General features: G+C 48.2%; 1 protein-coding gene across 4 annotated transcripts in view; it reads left to right on the top strand.

Moving 5' to 3' along the window:
- The window catches only part of RBM26 (RNA binding motif protein 26), a 999,243-nt gene that overhangs the window by 426,676 nt on the left and 553,063 nt on the right, over nt 1-19,504 (top strand). For all 4 annotated transcript variants that reach the window (XM_085622082.1, XM_085622081.1, XM_085622080.1 and 1 more), the window contains exon 14: nt 783-914. In XM_085622082.1, the coding sequence (XP_085478208.1) occupies nt 783-914 (132 nt within the window). The remainder of the gene's footprint in view (nt 1-782; nt 915-19,504) is intronic.

Here is a 19,504-nt window from a genome sequence, read left to right as displayed (position 1 = left end):
TCATCTATCGGCTAACCACTGTTTGGGAGAAAGCTAGAGTCTCTGCAAAGCATATATATCTATGAACTGAAAATGTTGCCTACCCTATCAGCATCTGTTCATAGCATGTAGTGTCACATGTGCCCATCCTGCTCCCTCAAAGCATGAAGTGAAGATATATTTTTTTACTTTTACTTTCACTTTTTAACAATGTACACAGCACAACACAGTAGTTTTACTCTTTACTCCCTTTTACTTTCCACCCACCAAACTGAAAGCAATCGAAGGAGGTGTTGGTGCCCATGCACATTGTGGACTAAGGGCAGAGTCACAGCACATTGTGTGACTCGAAGCTTCGTTGTAGAAAAACAAGTTCTTGTGTCTGAGCCCCACAATAAATAGCAGGAGCATGCAGAACATGTAAATCTATAGCACTACATGCTACAGACATATGCTTACAAGTTATTTAACATTTGTTTCTCAAAGGAGCATATCAAGGATTTTGCTTTTAACTTGCCAAATGCACTTAGTTGTGCCTCCATTTCCTTTTTTTGTTTTTGTTTTTACTACTCCTTTGTTAGTAAACCTTTGTTTTAAGTTAGATGGAAATTTCCAAGTACACTGTATATTGTTGGTATTGTGCAGGGTAGCCCTGTTAAGTAGCTGAGCTGTGTATCTTTAATGTTGTAACAAAGTTTTGAATCTGCAGGGGGGATGAATGTCCAAACAAAAGGTTTCCCTAGTCAATGTATTGCACCTTTAACTAGCAGTTATTACAGAAAACAAACATTTCTTTACTATAGGTGGTGCAGCCTTCAGCTCAGCAGTCTACTCAACCAGCTGTCAAGCAGTCAGTAAAGGATCGCTTAGGGCCAGTACCTCCGGGTAATGTTGAGCTTGCTGAGACTCGCATCTCTAGTCCAGAGGTACTCCAGGTATTTACAATATCACTTTTAACAATCTCATTTTCCTTTTTAATGTCCACTTGCAGTATATGATAAGATTCTAACTTTGCTTTGAAACTTTATTTTTGAAAATGGATAAACTGAAGAACTTTTTGAGCAATATAAGCAGTAACCTCAGTAATACACCCACAATACCTTCCTCCATTTTCTATAAGTTGTTTGCCATGTGAAAGTCAAAAGGCCACCTAAACCCAACATACTGTTGCTTATTAGTCTCTTTATTAGGAAGGAAGGAAAATAGTGCATAGGAGGATCTGGCGGAGAGAGAGCAAGGTAAAAACACAACGCGCATTCTCACTATCATAACTAGGTCTATACTACTGTCCAGAAACCTAAGAGCATTATCTTTCTGGGCTTAATGGAATATGATAACCAACAATGCTTATTTTCACCACACAGGTCTTGAGCAGGAGAACTTAGTCATGCATTTCCACCCTTCCCAGGAATTCCTACCATCTTTCCTAAATTATTGCATAAACGTTTGTGCTGCCGCTGGGTTACAACAAAAAGTACAACTTCCCCTCCACCCAGCCCTTAATCTTGCCAGTCCCACATTGGAGAAGTTTATTTTTACGCAGCAGAAATTTCATTTTCCGCTTTATGGTGATTTAACTCAAGTCAGGGAAAATACAGACATTAGTGCCACTTAGGGTGGCTTTTTTTGCTTTTGTTGTCATTTTCATACATGCTGGTTAGAATCCCTGACTTATCAGGAAGTCTATCCAAACATTCTTCTCAAACTTTATCGCTGATCTGGCAGCTCTTTGTTGGTTGTGTATTCTGGCATTAACTAAATCTGAACTTTTGATTTCTACTTGTTCTCCAGGTTTTCTGTCTTTGCGCCAGTTGGGAGCTTGATGTATAAATAAACATTTTTGGGCTTACTGAATTTTATTTTCATGATACTACAGGGTGCTATTTTATTCTTTCTAACAACTATTTTATGATGTTATCCTACATCTGTCTTGTCAGTGGAACTGCTGAATTCTTCCTTTGTCCTCTTCATATAAAAGACCTTCTCTTCGTTGAACCTTGAGGCACTTTGCAGTTCCTTTAGTGTCACCTTTGTTAGCGATCCTCCTTGATGCAGGGATAGTCATTTGGCAGCTCTATCATCTGGTTTATCTCCACTGCTTCTCTGCATGTAGGAAGTCTTGGCGAGAAAAGGTCCGGTTTCTTTCCCTAGGTCTTTGTTTGTCAGTGACATGCTTGTACAGATTGGAATACCTAGCTAAACAAAGGGGCACTCTCTGCCTGAAAATGCTCCTCAACTCACATTTTGCTAAGATAAGCTATTCTTTCATTATCACAGAGTGAGTTTACTACTTAAAATGCTTTTCTTGCACTAATCCAGCGGCTCATTCACTTAGCCTTGCTTTGCTGGGACACTGTTCCTCCTCCGAAGGCCTCCCATATTTCCAGTTAAGTCTTAGTGATCGGTATAGCACCATTTGGATGCTCAAAGATTACATAGGGGTAATGCAGGCTGTGTGAAGGAAAATGTCATAGCCAGTAAACCATCTAGATGTGCACTGTTATCTTGATTTTTAGGTCTCGGCTGGCGATAGAAGCATGCGCTGCTCTTGCCATTTGAGAGCTTCTTGAAATCAATACGGTCGCGGAAGAGGACTTGAAGCCTCGCTCCCTCTTCCCATTGGCTTGCGTCATAGCTGAGGCTAAACGCAGGATTCTCATTGTAAATGAGGCTTCTTAGTCCCGCCTTGTTGGTGCCTGGTCTCCTTTTGGCCCCGCCCACCGGGATTGGATCGTTTTCTGGCGGCATTAGACTATGTCCTCTAATTACTGGGTGAGCACTATTTGTTTTGTCCTTCCCTCTGTCTCTCTCCCCTAGCAGACACTGCCCTCTGTCTCTCTCAGAGACACAGCTGCTGTTTTAATTTTAACTGTGAAACTGAGCGCGGCACCGCTTCACCAACACCGCACTCGGTTTATTTATATATTTCTTAACTTTAACACGAAGCGCATCGCCCGCTTCAAGCACACCGCGCTCAGTGTTAAAGTTAAAAAAAATATTTCAAAAACCGAGCGCGGTGTCTGTGAAGCAGCGACGCGCTCAGATTTAAACTTATTGCTTGTTTTTTCCTAATCTTCCAGGTTGCAGGCTGTGGGACGATCTTCAAACCGCGCGCCGCCAGTTTTAGTCACACCGGACCCCACCAACATCTCCTAACTCCGGCTCCAAACAACACAGTCGCCATTCATCGGGCACTTGGGGCACCTTCTCCGGACAAACCACCCCCCACCCGGAGCATTCCCTGCTTTACCAGCCCCAGCGGCGCTCCTCCCCGCAAACCGCGATAAGCTCCTCTTTCTATATTTCATAGGGGCCCAGGACGTGACCAAGGAAAAAGTTTGTGGAGACTCCAAGAAACTTTTTACATTCAAGCTGGGGCAGATTACAAAGTAGCAATTTTGTTTATTTTTTTATTTATTTTTCACTCCCGCCGTACAAGATGGGTCCAAGCCGCTGAAAGGACTCTGCATTCCGGTGTGTGGTCCCCAACCCCCCCATCGGGAACAAGGGGAGGAGAGACAGCACAGCCCCCATCCCCCAGCCCAGGCTGCAGTCAGACGGGGCACTGCGGGAGCAACGAACAAAACAAAAGTTTGGGTCGGAAGTTTTTGTAGCAGAGCAGTGGGGAAAAAGTGTGGGAGTATCGGCGGGGAGAATTGGAGGCCGAGCCCAGGGATGCAGCGCTCCTCCGTGCAGAGATTTGGTGCTTATGAGCGTAGGGCCCCCGAGCGAATAGGAAGCGCCCTGCGCACGGCTCGCCATGGACCCCCATCCAGCAGCCGGGCTCCGCGGCCCCCGCGACGCAGCCGCAAGTGGGACACAAAATTGTGCACGTCCGTGGGGACTCGGAAACGGATTTGGAGGCGCTCTTCAACGCCGTCATGAACCCCAAAAGTGCAGGGGGGCTTCTGCAAACCGTGCCCATGCGCCCAAGGAAGCTGCCGGACTCTTTCTTTAAGCCGCCGGAGCCCAATTCCCACTCCAGAATGGTTAGCCAGCGGCCGAAACTCCCAGAACCTCCACTCAACTCCCTTTCCACAAAGGTTGGGGCCCTACCAGCGTTGTCGCAGGCTGCCCACCGTACTGGGTGGTGAGTGCTCCACAGGAATTATCTTGATTTTTAGCTCTCGGCTGGCGATAGAAGCGCGCATGCACTGCTCTCTGCATCGGAGAGCTTCTTGAAATCAATACGGTCGCGGAAGAGGACTTGAAGCCCCGCTCCCTCTTCCCATTGGCTCGCGTCATAGCTGAGGCTAAACGCAGGCTTCTCATTGTAAATGAGGCTTCTTAGTCCCGCCTTGTTGCTGCCTTGTCTCCTTTTGGCCCCGCCCACCGGGATTGGATCGTTTTCTGGCGGCATTAGACTATGTCCTCTAATTACTGGGTGAGCACTATTTGTTTTGTCCTTCCCTCTGTCTCTCTCCCCTAGCAGACTCTTCCCTCTGTCTCTCTCAGAGACACAGCTGCTGTTTTTATTTTAACTTTGAAACTGAGCGCGGCGCCGCTTCACCGACACCGAGCTCGGTTTATTTATATATTTCTTAACTTTAACACTTAACGCAGCGCCCGCTTCAAGCACACCGCGCTCAGTGTTAAAAAGTAAAAAAAAAAAAAAAAAAAATCAAAAACAGAGCGCTGTGTCCGTGAAGCGGCGACTCGCTCAGATTTAAACTTATTGCTTGTTTTTTCCTAATCTCCTAGGCTGCAAGCTGTGGGACGATCTTCAAACCGCGCGCCGCCGGTTTTAGTCACACCGGACCCCACCACCATCTCCTAACTCCGGCTCCAAACAACACAGCCGCCATTCATCGGGCACTTGGGGCACCTTCTCCGGACAAACCACCCCCCACTCGGAGCATTCCCTGCTTTACCAGCCCCAGCGACGCTTCTCCCCGCAAACCGCGCTAAGCTCCTCTTTCTATATTTCACAGGGGCCCAGGACGTGACCAAGGAAAAAGTTTGTGGAGACTCCAAGAAACTTTTTACAATCAAGCTGGGGCAGATTACAAAGTAGCAATTTAGTTTTTTAAAAATTTATTTTTCACTCCCGCCGTACAAGATGGGTCCAAGCCGCTGAAAGGACTCTGCATCCCGGTGTGAGGTCCCCAACCCCCCATCGGGAACAAGGGGAGGAGAGAGACAGCACTGCCCCCATCCCCCAACCCAGGCTGCGGCCAGACGGGGCACTGCGGGAGCAACAAACAAAACAAAAGTTTGGGTCGGAAGTTTTTGTAGCAGAGCAGTGGGGAAAAAGTGTGGGAGTATCAGCGGGGAGAATTGGAGGCCGAGCCCAGGGATGCAGCGCTCCTCCATGCAGAGATTTGGTGCTTGTGAGCGTAAGGCCCCCCAGCGAATAGGCAGCGCCCCGCGCACGGTTCACCGCGCACCCCATCCAGCATCCAGGCTCCGCGGCCCCCGCGTCGCAGCTGCCAGTGGGACACCAGATTGTGGACGTCCGTGGGGACTCGGAAACGGATCTGGAGGCACTCTACAACGCCATCATGAACCCCAAAAGCGCAGGGGGGCTGCTGCAAACCGTGCCCATGCGCCCAAGGTAGCTGCCGGACTCTTTGAGCCAGCGGCCGAAACTCCCAGAACCTCCACTCAACTCCCTTTCCCTTTCCACAGAGGTTGGGGCCCTACCAGCGTTGTCCCAGGCTTCCCATCCTACTGGGTGGGGAGCGCTCCACAGGAATTGTTAGGAGACCCCCCCCCCCCCCCCCCCCCCCCCCAAAAAAATGCATGGCTCTCTTTTCACAAAAGCAAACCTAAAAGATGTGCTTTAGTTAAGGAAGTAATAGGTTAAGTTGCATTGTGTTAATTTAAAGTATTGCAATTCTTTTGTTTTGATTTAACTATGCTTGTCTGAGTGGTAGCAGCAAAGCCGATATTGTAGGTACTCTGCCTCTGTAATATAAATAATTATGGCTGAGGTTGCACCCTCCGCCTTTGGGGGTGCCAGGAAAAGTGCATCCCATAAGTGTATCTGGAGTAGCGCCACCATGCAGCGCTGCTTGGAGATGCATCAACATGCTATACTTCCGCTGTGGCACAGTGCCAGAAGGGGTGCCCACACAGAAAGCAGTGTTGTAGGTGTATCCCATTGACAATGTGCCAAAAGCCAAGTTCGACCTTATCTGCAGATGTACCCCAGGTGCACCCCTCTCATCCGGGGCACCCCGTCCCAAGAGTACCCCCTTATAAAAATGCATCTGAGGATACCCCCCCCTACAATGTACTTGGCGCATCAACACACAACTCTGTCTGGAACAGCCTGATTCACCACTGCCCCTCCCCCCCCCCCCTCATTTTGCACTGGAAAACCCTACCGCCCCCCAACCTCATTCCACTACTGCTCGCTCTCCAGTATTATCACACAATGCCCGTCAGTGCCTGGATGGAACATGTCTTCCTATACCACCTGTGTGGCAGGGGTGCCCGCAGCAGTGTGCCCGGGGTAGCCTTATTGCTCCATGATTAGTGTCATTCTGCCCCCATCATATACAACCTTATGGGGTGCTGAAACACCACTCACAAATCCCCCTTCTATTTTTTGCCACCACACTGTCCCAGAAGCAAGGCCCTGTTACTTTCACTTCATGGCTTCCCACAGAGCATCCTACCCGCGTACACATCGCAGAAAATTCTTTGCTAATGTAATTTAAAAAAAAAAAATGCGTTTAATAAGTAATGTGAGCTTTTTCAGATTCTCAATCCATTGTAGCCAGCGCTAGATATTTAGCTGCTGCAGCTCCATAGTTAATTGGAAATTGATAAAGGAACGTGGTTCCCAGCCACCTCTGTATGCTGATGTCTCATGGTGGGTGGCAGAGGCGGACGAGCGTTGAAAACTTTTTTTTAAAGTTTTTTTTATTGACGTCAAAAAACATATTACATTTACAGATCTGATACATGAAGAAAAAAATATATATATGAGATATCGACCCGAAATTCAAAACGCATTGCATATACAAGAAGTAAAATACATCCAGATTTAGAAAAGAATTGCTAAAACCAGGGCTCAACTGCCGATAAAATCCCCCAAGCATATGTCAATGAACATAAAATTAGACTCAATCCTGCCTCCAAACTCACTGGTTCTTGCTACACCAATTTATATCAGGATGATAATAATGATAATAAATCCCAGGACTTTTTAGTCAAAATAGGAAGACCATATTTTCGTGTATTTTTGAGACCTCCTATTCTCAATAGCGTATATGCGTTCGCTTCGCTTAACCGCCTGCATCTTATTGACCCATTCCATTAGTAAGGGGACTAAATCTGTTCGCCATTTCTGTAATAAAAGAGATCTAGCTACTGCCATTGCGATATATACAAGTTTGACCATCTAGTCTGGGAGTAGAAGATCTGGGTCATAACCAATAATGATCAGTTTATCATATCTTAAACATTGTAAATCACATTCAATTGCAAGAAAACCAAAAACATCTTCCCAAAATGTTTGAATTTTTGAGCACTGTAACATGGTGTGAGTCCAATTAGCTGCTGGATGACTGATACATCTAAAACGATGAGCTGAAGAATTAGGGTACATATCTGCAAAACGGAAGGTGTGCGATATACTAGCCATTTACTAAAAAAAAGCATCCTACGCCAATTTGCACCTCTAAGTGTGTTAAAATTTAATCTATTAATCGTCATCCAAACATTCATAGAAAGTTCAACATCCTCCTGGTCAGACCATTTTTTAATTGCTTTCTGTGCAAGGTCCAAACTCTTAACCGAGGTTAAGCATTGTTTCCACTGACCCGGTTTCCTGTCAGATGCTACTAATAGTAGATCATTGATTAACTGGCTTGACCCCTTCAATTGGGAAATATCGAAGTCTGAGAAAAATTTGTATAACATATTATAGGATCCCAAGAGCGTTGGAAACTTGATAGTTTTTTTTTTTATCCCCACAGTAATGCAATGGAATTTGAAGAGAACTAAGGTGTATGTCAACATTGTGGTTTGTCTGTTCCTTAGTGTGTCCGAGTAACTTTTTTTTCGTTTACTTGAGGAAGCAGTTCTACTAAATAGTACTATTGAAGTACCACCACATAATCGGTTCACGTCAGTACAATGCAATAGGTCTTGCCTTTTATTAAGTTAGTCATTTGCTTTGCTATACAATACCATTAGCAAAGCAAATGGCTTTAACTTAAAGGTGAGACCTATTGCATTTTCAATGCTTGTTTTCACTGCTACTTGTTTGAAAGAAAGTTAATAATTTACAGGCCTTTGAGGGGGGGGGGGGGGATCTTAGTAAAATTTCTCTCTCTCTTCTGGCAAGTTAATACGTCAGCTTTCCAGATCCGTTGTTTGCCACAGGCTGTGGATCCATAAATCTGTTGGTGCAGCTACAGTTTTTTCCAGTTTAGTGTTATCAGTCTCTACTGCTCCCAATAAATGTCCTAGCAATATTTTACCCCTGGAGCCTCCACCCCACATTTGATCATTTTTCATATTCAGCAGTGACTGGGGGTCTCTAAGTTTATGATTTGCAAAGAATAGAGTCTATATGGCTCAGTATTTCCTTCCAAAACAGCTACAGTGTGGAGCGTTTCAACCAGAGGTGGAGGAAAGTGCCCTTCTCCGATCTGCACCGCCAGACGCTGTCAAAGAATGCTCGATATATAGTTTTAAGTCTGTTTGGGTGTCAAATACCACCTCATTAGCAATTTGTATTCCTCATCACTATGCTGAAGGCTTTTAAAATTCTTACGCTGGCTATGCCAGTGGGAGAACCAGTCTTTATCTCTGTAGATCTACTCTAGGTTCACTTCCCATGCCTTGTGATCGGATTACATGGGTGCAGACAGTCTCTGTTAGCATTTGATACGATGTCCTAGTCAGACCTTTCGTGGTGTTGTAGGTGCCCAACAATTTTTCAAATGGAGTTCGAGGTCTTACCATGGCTTCTTTAATCTCAGGATGCATGGCCCAGGGCCTTATTTGAGTGTATTGCAGTCTGTCTGTCTCACTCATCCTGAATTCTCTTTTGCAGTCATTAAAAGATTTACTTGTTCGTTTCTTAAACATGATAGTAAGGCATCCCCTTTTTTACATGCCCAAACCTCCCTGTATCTAATCTAGGTGTGAATTCAGGGTTTGCATGATTCCACAGTTATGGGGCAACAGGTGTGGACAGGCCCTGTTGTAGCAGAAATACGTTCCCAAATCTTCAAGGATGTCTTGGTCACTTCAGCTATTCATAGCTATTTGGGCTTCCAAGTATGAAGTATCCATGGTAAATCCCAGACATACCTGCCTACTACAGCTCTATCCATAAAAAGCCATTGCTTTTCTGATTCTCATGCCGACCACTCGACCATTATTCTGAGGTAATGTACTTCCAAGTATTTGATCAAATGTTTGGCAGATCTCCCTCACATGCAATTCCTGGTCTGTGGGGACCGAGGTGTTTAAAATTTCTGACGGATCTGTGTTAGTCTTAACGCATGCTACCCTCTCATATTCCACTAAGCAGTTCTTGACTGACTGCTAAGGTTTCAGGGCCATTAGGGTCAGAAGGACGTAGTCAGAAAATAGGCTGATTTTGTGTTTCTTGCCGCCGAAGGTCACTCGCTGTATCTTGGGTAGGGATCCTATTCACGTGGCAAGGAGTTCAATAGTCCGCCTCTATCCCGGGTTTTTAAAAAATATTTTTTATTTCTTTATTGAATTTTATATAAAATTAAACAAACAGGTTTGCATGACTTCGAACCAATACATTTGCATTAAAACATTCTTTGTGCATGACATCAGTGAGGCATTAATTCCCAGACCTTTACATACCGGGGTGTGGACAATAAAAAATGGCATATCATCTGGCAAGCACTCCACTACTCCCAGAATAAAAAGAGGCACTCGTATAATGCTAACAGTAGGAAACCAGGCGATTATAGTACATCTCTTACAAGACATCATCATCATCCGGGCTAGTGCATACTAAGTATACTAACGCATACAATAGTTAGCCTAAGAACCATCATCACATGCAGAAGCTCCGCCTACGGCGCTCGGTGTTACATCCCCAGTTCGTGCTCGAAGCCTACTCTATCCCGGGTTTCGGTCACAATGACCCTGAGGCTACTGGGCCTCATGGCCTCCTGCATCCTGCTGGTGGACTATGCCAGGTGGCATATGCGGGCTCAGCAGTGCATCAGGGGAATCTTTCTGATTGCGTCCTGATCCTGTAGGACACTGCACACCGATTGCAATGGTGGCTAACGAACCAGGCTAGGGTCAACGGCCGGTCCCTCTCCCTTCCCCAACCAGCGTTCACAGTGGTGACAGATGCATCACTTCTGGAGTGGGGCGGCCATATGAGGAGGTGGAGATCAGAGGCCTCTCGTCTCCGGCGGAGTCCGGGCCCCACATCCACCTTCTGGAGCACCGGGCAATTCGTCTTTCACTGAAAGCATTCCTTCCTTCTGTCAAAGGAAGAGTGGAGCAGGTGTTCACGGACAACACCACCGCCATGTGGTACTGCAACAAACAGGGCGCGGTGGGGTTGTGAACCCTGTCGGGAGGCACTTCATCTCTGGAAGTGGCTGAAACATCAGGGCATGTCCCTGGTGGTTCAGGTTCTCTGAACGCCAGGGTGGACGGACTCGGCCGCCGGTGCATGATGGATCACGAATGACGTCTTCACTCTGAGGTGGTGCAAGGTCTCTTTCAGCAGTGGGGAGAGCCTTGGTTAGATCTATTCGCCACCAAAGAGAACACGCAATGTCATCAGTTCTGCGTGTTGGGAATTTCCAAGGCGGCACTCGATAGGCGACGCTTTTCGTCGCGAGTAGAGTTGTGGTCTTCTATATGCCTTTCCGCCTATACCACTACTGCCCAGAGTGACGAAGAAGATCAAGCGCGACCGGTCCCAAGTCATTCTTGTGGCTCCGGACTGGGCACAAAGAGGATCTTCTGTCGCAGCAGCAGGGGAAGGTTCTCCACCCAAACCTGTCCAGCCTCCACCTCCTTGCGTGGAGATTGAGCGGCGACAGTTGACAGCTTTCGACCTTCCTCCCAAAGTCTGTAACGTTATCTTGGCAGGCAGGCGTCCACCAAAACAGTATACGCCTGTAGATGGAACAAATTTTTAACATGGTGAGCAGCAAAGACTGTGGATCCCTTCTCTGCCCCTCTTTCTGAAGTTCTTTTGTTCCTTCTTTCTTTGGCCCAGCAGGGCTCTGCTCAGAGCACACTTAAGGGCTATCTTTCAGCCATCTCAGCCTTTCTTTGGCTGCCTGATCAGCCTTCTCTTTTCAAGTCCCCCTTTGTAAATAGATTCCTTAAGGGCATTACTCCACTCTTTCCTCCTATTCCTTTCGTAATACCTCAGTGGGACTTGAACTTAGTTCTTACATACCTCATGTGCGCTCCTTCCGAGCCAATACATAACTGTCCTCTCAGACTTTTAAATTTAGAGACTGCTTTTCTAGTGGCCATCACCTCTGCTCAGGATGAGTGAGCTTCCGACTCGGTCTTCTAAGCCTCCTTTTCTTGCTGTTCACCCGGACAAGGTTGCCCTAAGAACCAGACCTTCCTTTCTTCCCCAAGTGGTTACCTCTTTCCACATAGGACAGACCATCACTTTGCCCACCTTCTTCCCGCCCCGCATCCTTCTAAAGAGGAGGAAAGTCTCCAACATCTGGATCCAAAAGGTGCACTTTCATTCTATCTGGATCGCACAAAACAATTCCGGGTGGATGATCAGCTCTTTGATGGCTACGCGAGTACCAAGAAAGTTTGTTCTGTGTGTGAGAAAGTGCCTTCTTCTGTATGGTTGCCCCCACTTTTTGCTGAATTTCTGTTGTGCTTTGAGTGTGCCCTGGGCTCCTGCTAATCAGGTACCCAGGGCCTATGTTCTTTCCCTGAAACTGCATTGAAGTCTAAACCCATTTGGCATCTCTGGCCACAGGTCAGCCCCAGTAAATGGTACCACAGGTGCCCAGGGCACTGTGACCAGAGAAGGCCTTTAAGGGCTGCAGCACTTACTGTGCCAGCCTTGGAGGTCCTGTACCTTTACACTCACACGCTGCCTTCGCAGGATGCATGTTTTGGGGCAGAACAAAGTGAAGAGTCAACATGACCCACATCTCCGTGTGCCATGTCTACAACCCACTGCCCTGGCATAGGCCAGTCACCCTTCTAGCTGGCTGCACTATACCAGTGGTGAGGATACAGGTGCATGAGCCCTGTGCCCCTATAGTGTCTAAGTCCATTCTTAGACATTGTAAGTGCAGTGCTGCCATTAAGTGTATATGGTGCCAGGAGTTTGTCATTACGAACTCCACAGCACCATAATGGCTACTCTGAAAACTGAGAAGTTTGGTATCAAACTTCTCCACTCATTAAACCCACACTGATGCCAGTGTGGGATTTAATGAAAAATGCACCCCGAGGGCATCTTGGAGATATTCCCTGAAAACTAACCTGCCACTAGTGTCCAGACATGTTTCTGGATCCCTGGGTCGAGAGCCTGCTGCTCTTGGGGGGCCTGAAACAATGCACGTCTTGGGACGAGGTGCCAAGCCTCCTCCTCCAGGACAGGCAGGGTTCACGAAGGGGAAGCTTCAAAGACTTGCTGCCTTTGTGAGCTTCCCCGGGCCACTTGCTGCTTTCAGCAACTGGTCCTCACTGGTTCTGACCCCCAATTTGGGCAGGAGAACCAGGGGAAAAACAAGTGAGGAAGAGAGGTTTGCCCACCTCTGCCAACTCACTCCTCAGGTGGGGGAGGAGAGGTGAAGTACATCTCTCAGCCAACCAGGGAAAGGCTGGAGAGTGACGTAATAGGGGGTCTACCCACCCCAGGGAAGGGACCCATTGTTCCCAACCTTTTTACCTCCCTGTAACGCCCCTAAATCTAGTATTTAGGGGCAACCCTGAACCTTGCTTCCTCAGACCAGAAGGAACTACAAGAAAAGAAGGACCGAACAGCCATTCCGTAGCCAACAAGACGAAGATGCCCATTGACTTGTCCCCAGCCCTACCGGCCTGTCTCCAACTCGAACCTGCTCCTGCAAAATCCCAGTGTGTTCTGCAGCCAGCAACCTCGAAAACCCGAAGGACCTGCCTGCCTTAAGCCACAAAGACTGTGTCTCCCGTGAACACCGGATTTGTTCATCTGCAACCTCTGGCTCTGGCCGGACTCCACAAATCCGCATCACACTGCGACCGCCGTCCACGGCCAGAGCTCGAGTGGGCAAACACCACAAGGAGGTCCCCCCCGGCGATCCTAATCCAAGATCCGACGACCCCATACCTGCCTCCAGCCGACACCTGCAGCCTAAATCTGGAAGGTCCCCCTAACCGTGACCACGAGCTGGTAAGAAGATCCGACCCTAAAAGGCACCCCTGCAACCGATGCCCCATGGCCTTTGGTGGCCAAACAGACGGTGCCTAACCAACCCCCAACATCCCAACTTACCTCTCGAAGTGGTGGTCGCACCCAGAAGACCTTCATCCGCAAGCCTGCAGTGCCTTTGCAAACCGGAGGTTCCCCATTGCACAACAGGGCACCCGACGTCAAAACAGCACCCTGCACCGGGCCGGCTTTGCGCCGCAGAGGTTGCACCATTGGTGCTACTTTGTTTCCCCATTTGCCCTGAGCTAAATTCTAGGACCTTTGCTCCCACAACCAAGTGGCCTACTCGTCAGCAGCCACCAACCGGAGCCCCTCTATCCCCCACTGGATAACATTGGGCCTCAGCACCCGCCGCCCTAGTGCCGCTGAGGGTGTAACAAGAGTGCCTGGAGTCTACCACCAGAACCTCAACTCCCACTACCAAATACTTACCTTAAAACCGATAGCACTATTTTCCTTCATAGGATAACATTGACTTTTTCTGTGATATGTTACTGTGTGAAAACCTAAAGAAATTATTAAAAATTGTATTATTTAACAAAAACGATTTTACTTACCTGTTTGCAGGAAATGTCCCAGAGTAGTATCCAGGTATACTACTCTTGAGTAAGAAAAGTAATCTAAAAAGTAACTTACCTGATATTTTACTGAAAAGCCCATTCAAGTCTATGTACTGTATTTGCAAGGCATTGCATTTCTCTGAAACAATACTGTAAGTCAAAACAAAGTACATATATAATTACAATCCAAACTGTATTACCACTGTATATTTACTGCAAAGTATTTATCACTTACCTGTGCCAGGCTTGCTTTGTTCTAGGAAATAAAATAACTAAAAGAATATTTTTATACAAAAACAATTGGTCTGAAGTTCAGTCTTTGAGTTTGTGAATTAATTTGCTGACTGAGTGTGTACAACACATGCTTAACACTGTCCTCTGATACTGCCTTACTGCTCGACCACACAACCCCAAATAGAGAGTAAGGTTCTCTCTACTTTTACCTTTGCTTCCCTTTTGGGTTCCACTGGACCCGGTGCACACATACCTCACTTTGGTATAGTATATACAGAGCTAGCTTCCTACATCCTAAAAGGGGACCATCTCTCAATGGGTCGTTGTTTGCATCAGAATTTGTTATTCCTTAGTGGGGGAAAATATAAAAACTCCAGTAGGGCTGCGTGCCCATTCCTCCAGGACGACAGCGGCCACTACTGCTTTGGGACGTGGAGTTCCCCTTCATGACATCAGTCAGGCAGCCACGTGGGTTTCATTGCACGCTTTCACCAAACATTACTGCCTGGACAGCCAAGTCCGGAGGGACTGCTTCTTTGGCCGGTCAGTTCTCCAGGATATTTTAGCGTGAACTTAGTTCGCAGACTCACCTCCGGGGTTGGTATTGCTGGGGTATCTATTCTAATGTGAGTAATCCATAACTAATAGTTTTTCAGATGAACAAGTTACTTACCTTCGGTAACGATGTGTCTGTAAGAGACATATATTGGTTATGGATTCCTCACCGCCCCATCCATCCTCCCCATTCTACGACTGACTTCTAGGGTAAGGGACTAACTTTCAGGGCCCTAGTTGTGTGCACCAATGGTCAGTGTCTTGCATAGCTCTGCGCTTCAGGTGTGGAATGTCGTGTAAAGAAATTATGTCCGCGCACAGAGGCGGTGTCTTAAGTAGATACAGCGTCGTCATTCAGGCGACGTGCAGGGGTACTACTGAAGAAAAATTCTCCAGATCCAGTCTGACGCCTGGGGTTATTTCTAAGGTGAGGAATCCATAACTAATGTATGTCTCTTACAGATATATCGTTACCGAAGGTAAGTAACTTGTTCTTTAAGAAAAGTAAATCTTACTATGGTCATAGCAAAAGCTGTTTCTCGTGTGGGGAGTTGAAAGGTAGGGCCAGGAGACTGTGGACAATTAAATGTTTCCTCTTTGCCAACTCCAATCTCTAACCTTAAAAAATAGGCTTATAACTTTGGCATGCTACATTTTTAAGAAGAAAAAGGTTTGTTCGAGGCATATGAGCTGCAGATTGTACACTTAGCATAGATCGCCATCTGGTGTTGGGCCCGGATGTTTGCAGTTTGTTTTTGTTCTTTGGACAGTCTTTGGAAGTCACGAGTTCGGTGACTCCTCCTTCGGTCCGTACTGCGCATGGGCTTCGGCTCCATCCTCAGATTGTTTTTTTCCGCCATCGGGCTCGGATGTGATACTTCGTGCTCCGGCTTCGAACTTCTACGGTTCCAGCCTCGACGGAAAATCCTCTTGAGTTTCTTCATCTATCTTCATCTCTCGAAGCGGCACTTTTCTCCATTCCGCACATCGGCACCGGCCTTCAGGCCCTCCTCGACTCCGGTCCCGGCCGATAGAAAGGACTCCGTTCAAAAAGTGCCCAAAATGTGGGTCTAAATTTCCCCACACCGACCTCCATCAGGTGTGTAACCTTTGCCTCTCTCCAGAACACGAGGCTAGAGACTGCCCCGCCTGTAAGTCTTTTCGCTCAAAAAAGACCATCCGGGATCGAAGAGCTCGACGCACCATGGCGCACTCATCGACCGCGGCTCCACCGGACATCTTCGGAGACGACACCGGAGCTTCGGGGCATCAACACACCGAGCAGGAGGAAGACGTCGTCAGCACTTCCGAGGCCGACGACTCCGACGTGGAGGACATCACACCGGCGCAGAGGGTCGTGAGTACTCTACCCCCTCCCACCCCCGCGCCCAAAACCAAAGAGACTCAGGTTACACCCTCGCCTGCAGGCCTGGGTAAAACCAAGCACACAGCTTCGATCACCCCACCTTCGGGCCCGGTGTCGAAGCCTCACAAGTCTCACGGCAGCTCGGGCTCGAGCCAGCCGATGCCTGGTGCCGATAAACACCGTCCGGCACCGAAGAAAGTGACGCTCAGCTCGAAGCCACCGGTGCCGAAGCCTGGACTCTCGGTGCCGACAAAACACAAACACAAATCCCTCGGCACCGACGCTCCGGCGCCGAAAACTACTTCGACGCCGAAAAAACCGGAGGTTCCAAAAAGGCATGGCACAGAGAAACCATCACAATCCTCGGCTCCGAAACAATCGGCGCCAGCGGACGATTCGGTGCCACTGGACCTCTTTACACCAGATCCTTTACAAAAGACCTTATTTAAGGATCCAAAGACTATGCTATTGACTTTAGTTGTCAAGAAAAGACGTCTTGACACACCGGCTCCTCCTCCACCGCCCAAGCGGAAGGACTCTGCTACTTCTCCTCTCAGAGTGCCCTCCTCACTACCTCCCCCTCCCCCTCCTCCACCTCTTCCACTCCCTCCCCCTCCCAGGTCTCCGCCACCCTTGCCTCATCATTCCACGACCCCGTCCCCAGATCCGGATTACGGGGATCCAGATTATGACCCGGCGGACGCCCCAATGGACCCCACTCCACCGGGGACCCCAGACCCATGGGAAGATTACCAAAACCCTGACATACCGGATGTGCCTCAGGACGACCTATACCCATCCAGGCCGTCTCCCCCAGAGGACTCATTAGGGTTTCACCTCTTAGTGCAGAGAGCAGCACACTACCATGGGGTGGAAATGCATAGTGAACCAGTGGAAGACGACTTCTTACTGGATACATTTGATATTCAGGATAAGTCCACAGCTATCTTGCCCATGCTTAAGGGTGTCACCAAGCATGCTGCAGAGGTGTTCAAAGACCCTGTCAGGGCCAGGGTCTTAAACCCTAGAATAGAAAAAAAGTATAAGGCGGCACCCACAGACCCTACATACATTAAGGGCCCTGCTCCCTTAGATTCCCTATTTGTGTCCACAGCTAGAAAGCGGTCTAACTCCCAGTCCTCAGGAGAGGCCCCACCGCCAGATAAGGAATCCAAACTTCTAGACGCGTCTGGCAAACCCACCGCCTCACAAGCCGCGAACATCTGGCGCATTGCAAATACACAAGCACTGCTTGCGCGCTATGACAGAGCACACTACGATGAGCTTGAGGCTCTTATACAGCACCTCCCAGAAAAACACAAACGCAAAGCTCATGACCTGATACAGGAGGGTAAGCTAATTACTAACACCTCCATTAAATGTGCCCTCGATGCAGCCGACACTGCTTCTAGAGCCATAAATACTAGTGTCCTGCTTCGTCGTCATGCCTGGCTCAGGATCTCAGGGTTCAAGCCTGAAGTCCAGGCATCCATACTAAATCACCCCTTTGACCAACAAAATCTCTTCGGGCCAAAGGTAGACGAAGCATTAGAAAAAATGAAAAAGGACACAGACACAGCAAAGTCTTTGGGGGCATTACAATCACAGACCCCTAAACACTCCTTTCGACGCTCATCCTTTCGTAGCACAGGCAGAGGCTACTCCACCGATAGCGCCTCTACCTCCTACAAGTCCCCTCCTCAAAATACCTTTTCAAAGGGCTACCAAAGGGGTGGTTACAGAGGCAACAACAATAAGGGCAGGGGCAAAACTAACACCACCCGTTCTGCCACCCCGCCCGCACAATGACTTCCCTCCGCTCCCCCCAGACCATCCCACTCCGGTCGGGGGCAGTATACAAAACTTTATCCACGCATGGGAATCCATAACATCGGACAAATGGGTGACCCAAATTATTCGGTCAGGGTACTGTCTCGAGCTAACATCTACCCCACCCAATATCCCACCAAGGCACCGTCCAATGTCTCAAGAACATTCCACACTGCTCAAACAGGAGGTGCTCTCCCTCCTCCAAAAACACGCTATAGAGCAGGTCCCCGTCAATCAGCAAAATCTAGGGGTCTACTCTCTGTATTTCCTAATACCGAAGAAAGACGGGACCCTGAGGCCCATTCTGGACCTCCGGCCTCTAAATGCGTACATACATTCAGACCATTTCCACATGGTCACCCTACAACAAGTCCTCCCGCTCCTCTGTCAGGGAGACTTTCTCACTACCTTGGATCTGAAAGACGCATACTTTCACATTCCAATACACCCTTCTCACAGGAAGTACCTCAGGTTTGTGGTGGACGGTCAACATTACCAGTTCACAGTTCTCCCCTTCGGGGTCACCACCGCACCACGGGTGTTTACCAAATGCCTAGCAGTTGTAGCAGCACAACTCAGACGTCAACATATTCACGTCTTCCCTTACTTAGACGACTGGCTCATAAAAGCCGCGTCCTACAACCAATGTGTGCAACATACCAACAGCACCATTCAACTGCTCCACCAGCTAGGCTTCACGGTGAACTACCAAAAGTCCCACCTCCTACCATCTCACACAAAGCAACATTTCGGGGCCACTATAGACACCTCCAAAGGTATTGCCTATCCAAACTCAGCCAGAATCGCAAGCATACAAGCTTTGCGCCAAACGTTCCTTCCTCAACACTCTCTTCCAGCAAGAGTGTTTATGAAGCTCATAGGGATGATGGCATCTTGCATTTTCATAGTGCCCCATGCAAGACTCCACATGCGTCCACTTCAAGAGTGCCTAGCACGACAGTGGAACCAGGCCCAGGGACAGCTGACGGATCTGGTGTTGGTGGACGGCCGCACACATCACTCTCTGCAGTGGTGGAACACCACAAACCTTTCCAAAGGGCGGCCGTTCCTGGACCCGGTTCCTCAGGTGATTCTAACAGCGGACTCGTCACTCTCCGGCTGGGGAGCGCACCTCTTACTTCTCACAATGCAAGGTCTATGGATGCCACAGCAAAAGTCGCTCCACATCACCCATCTGGAGCTCTTGGCGATCTTTCTAGCCCTAAAATCCTTTCAAAAACAGATTTCAGCCAAAGCAGTCCTCATTCGCACAGACAATATGACTGCAATGTATTATATCCAAAAACAGGGGGGGACACACTCTCCCCAGCTCTCCCGCTTAGCCCAGAGCATATGGAGATGGGCAATTCCTCAAAACATCTTTCTCCTGGCACAGCATGTTCCAGGCGTACAAAACACCATGGCAGATCTGCTCAGCAGACAAACGCAACAACTACACAAATGGGAACTGCATCCACAGGTTCTTCGCCCATTCTTCCAAAAGTGGGGGCATCCTCAGATAGACCTCTTCGCCACCCACGAAAACAAAAAATGCCCAAGCTTCGCCGCCAGATACCCACACCCATTGTCCAAAGGCAATGCGAT

This window comes from Triturus cristatus, chromosome 8, assembly GCF_964204655.1.
Source record: "Triturus cristatus chromosome 8, aTriCri1.1, whole genome shotgun sequence".
Classification (NCBI taxonomy): domain Eukaryota; kingdom Metazoa; phylum Chordata; class Amphibia; order Caudata; family Salamandridae; genus Triturus; species Triturus cristatus.
The sequence above is the reverse complement of the archived record's forward strand: the minus strand, read 5'-3'. Positions and strand labels throughout refer to the sequence as shown.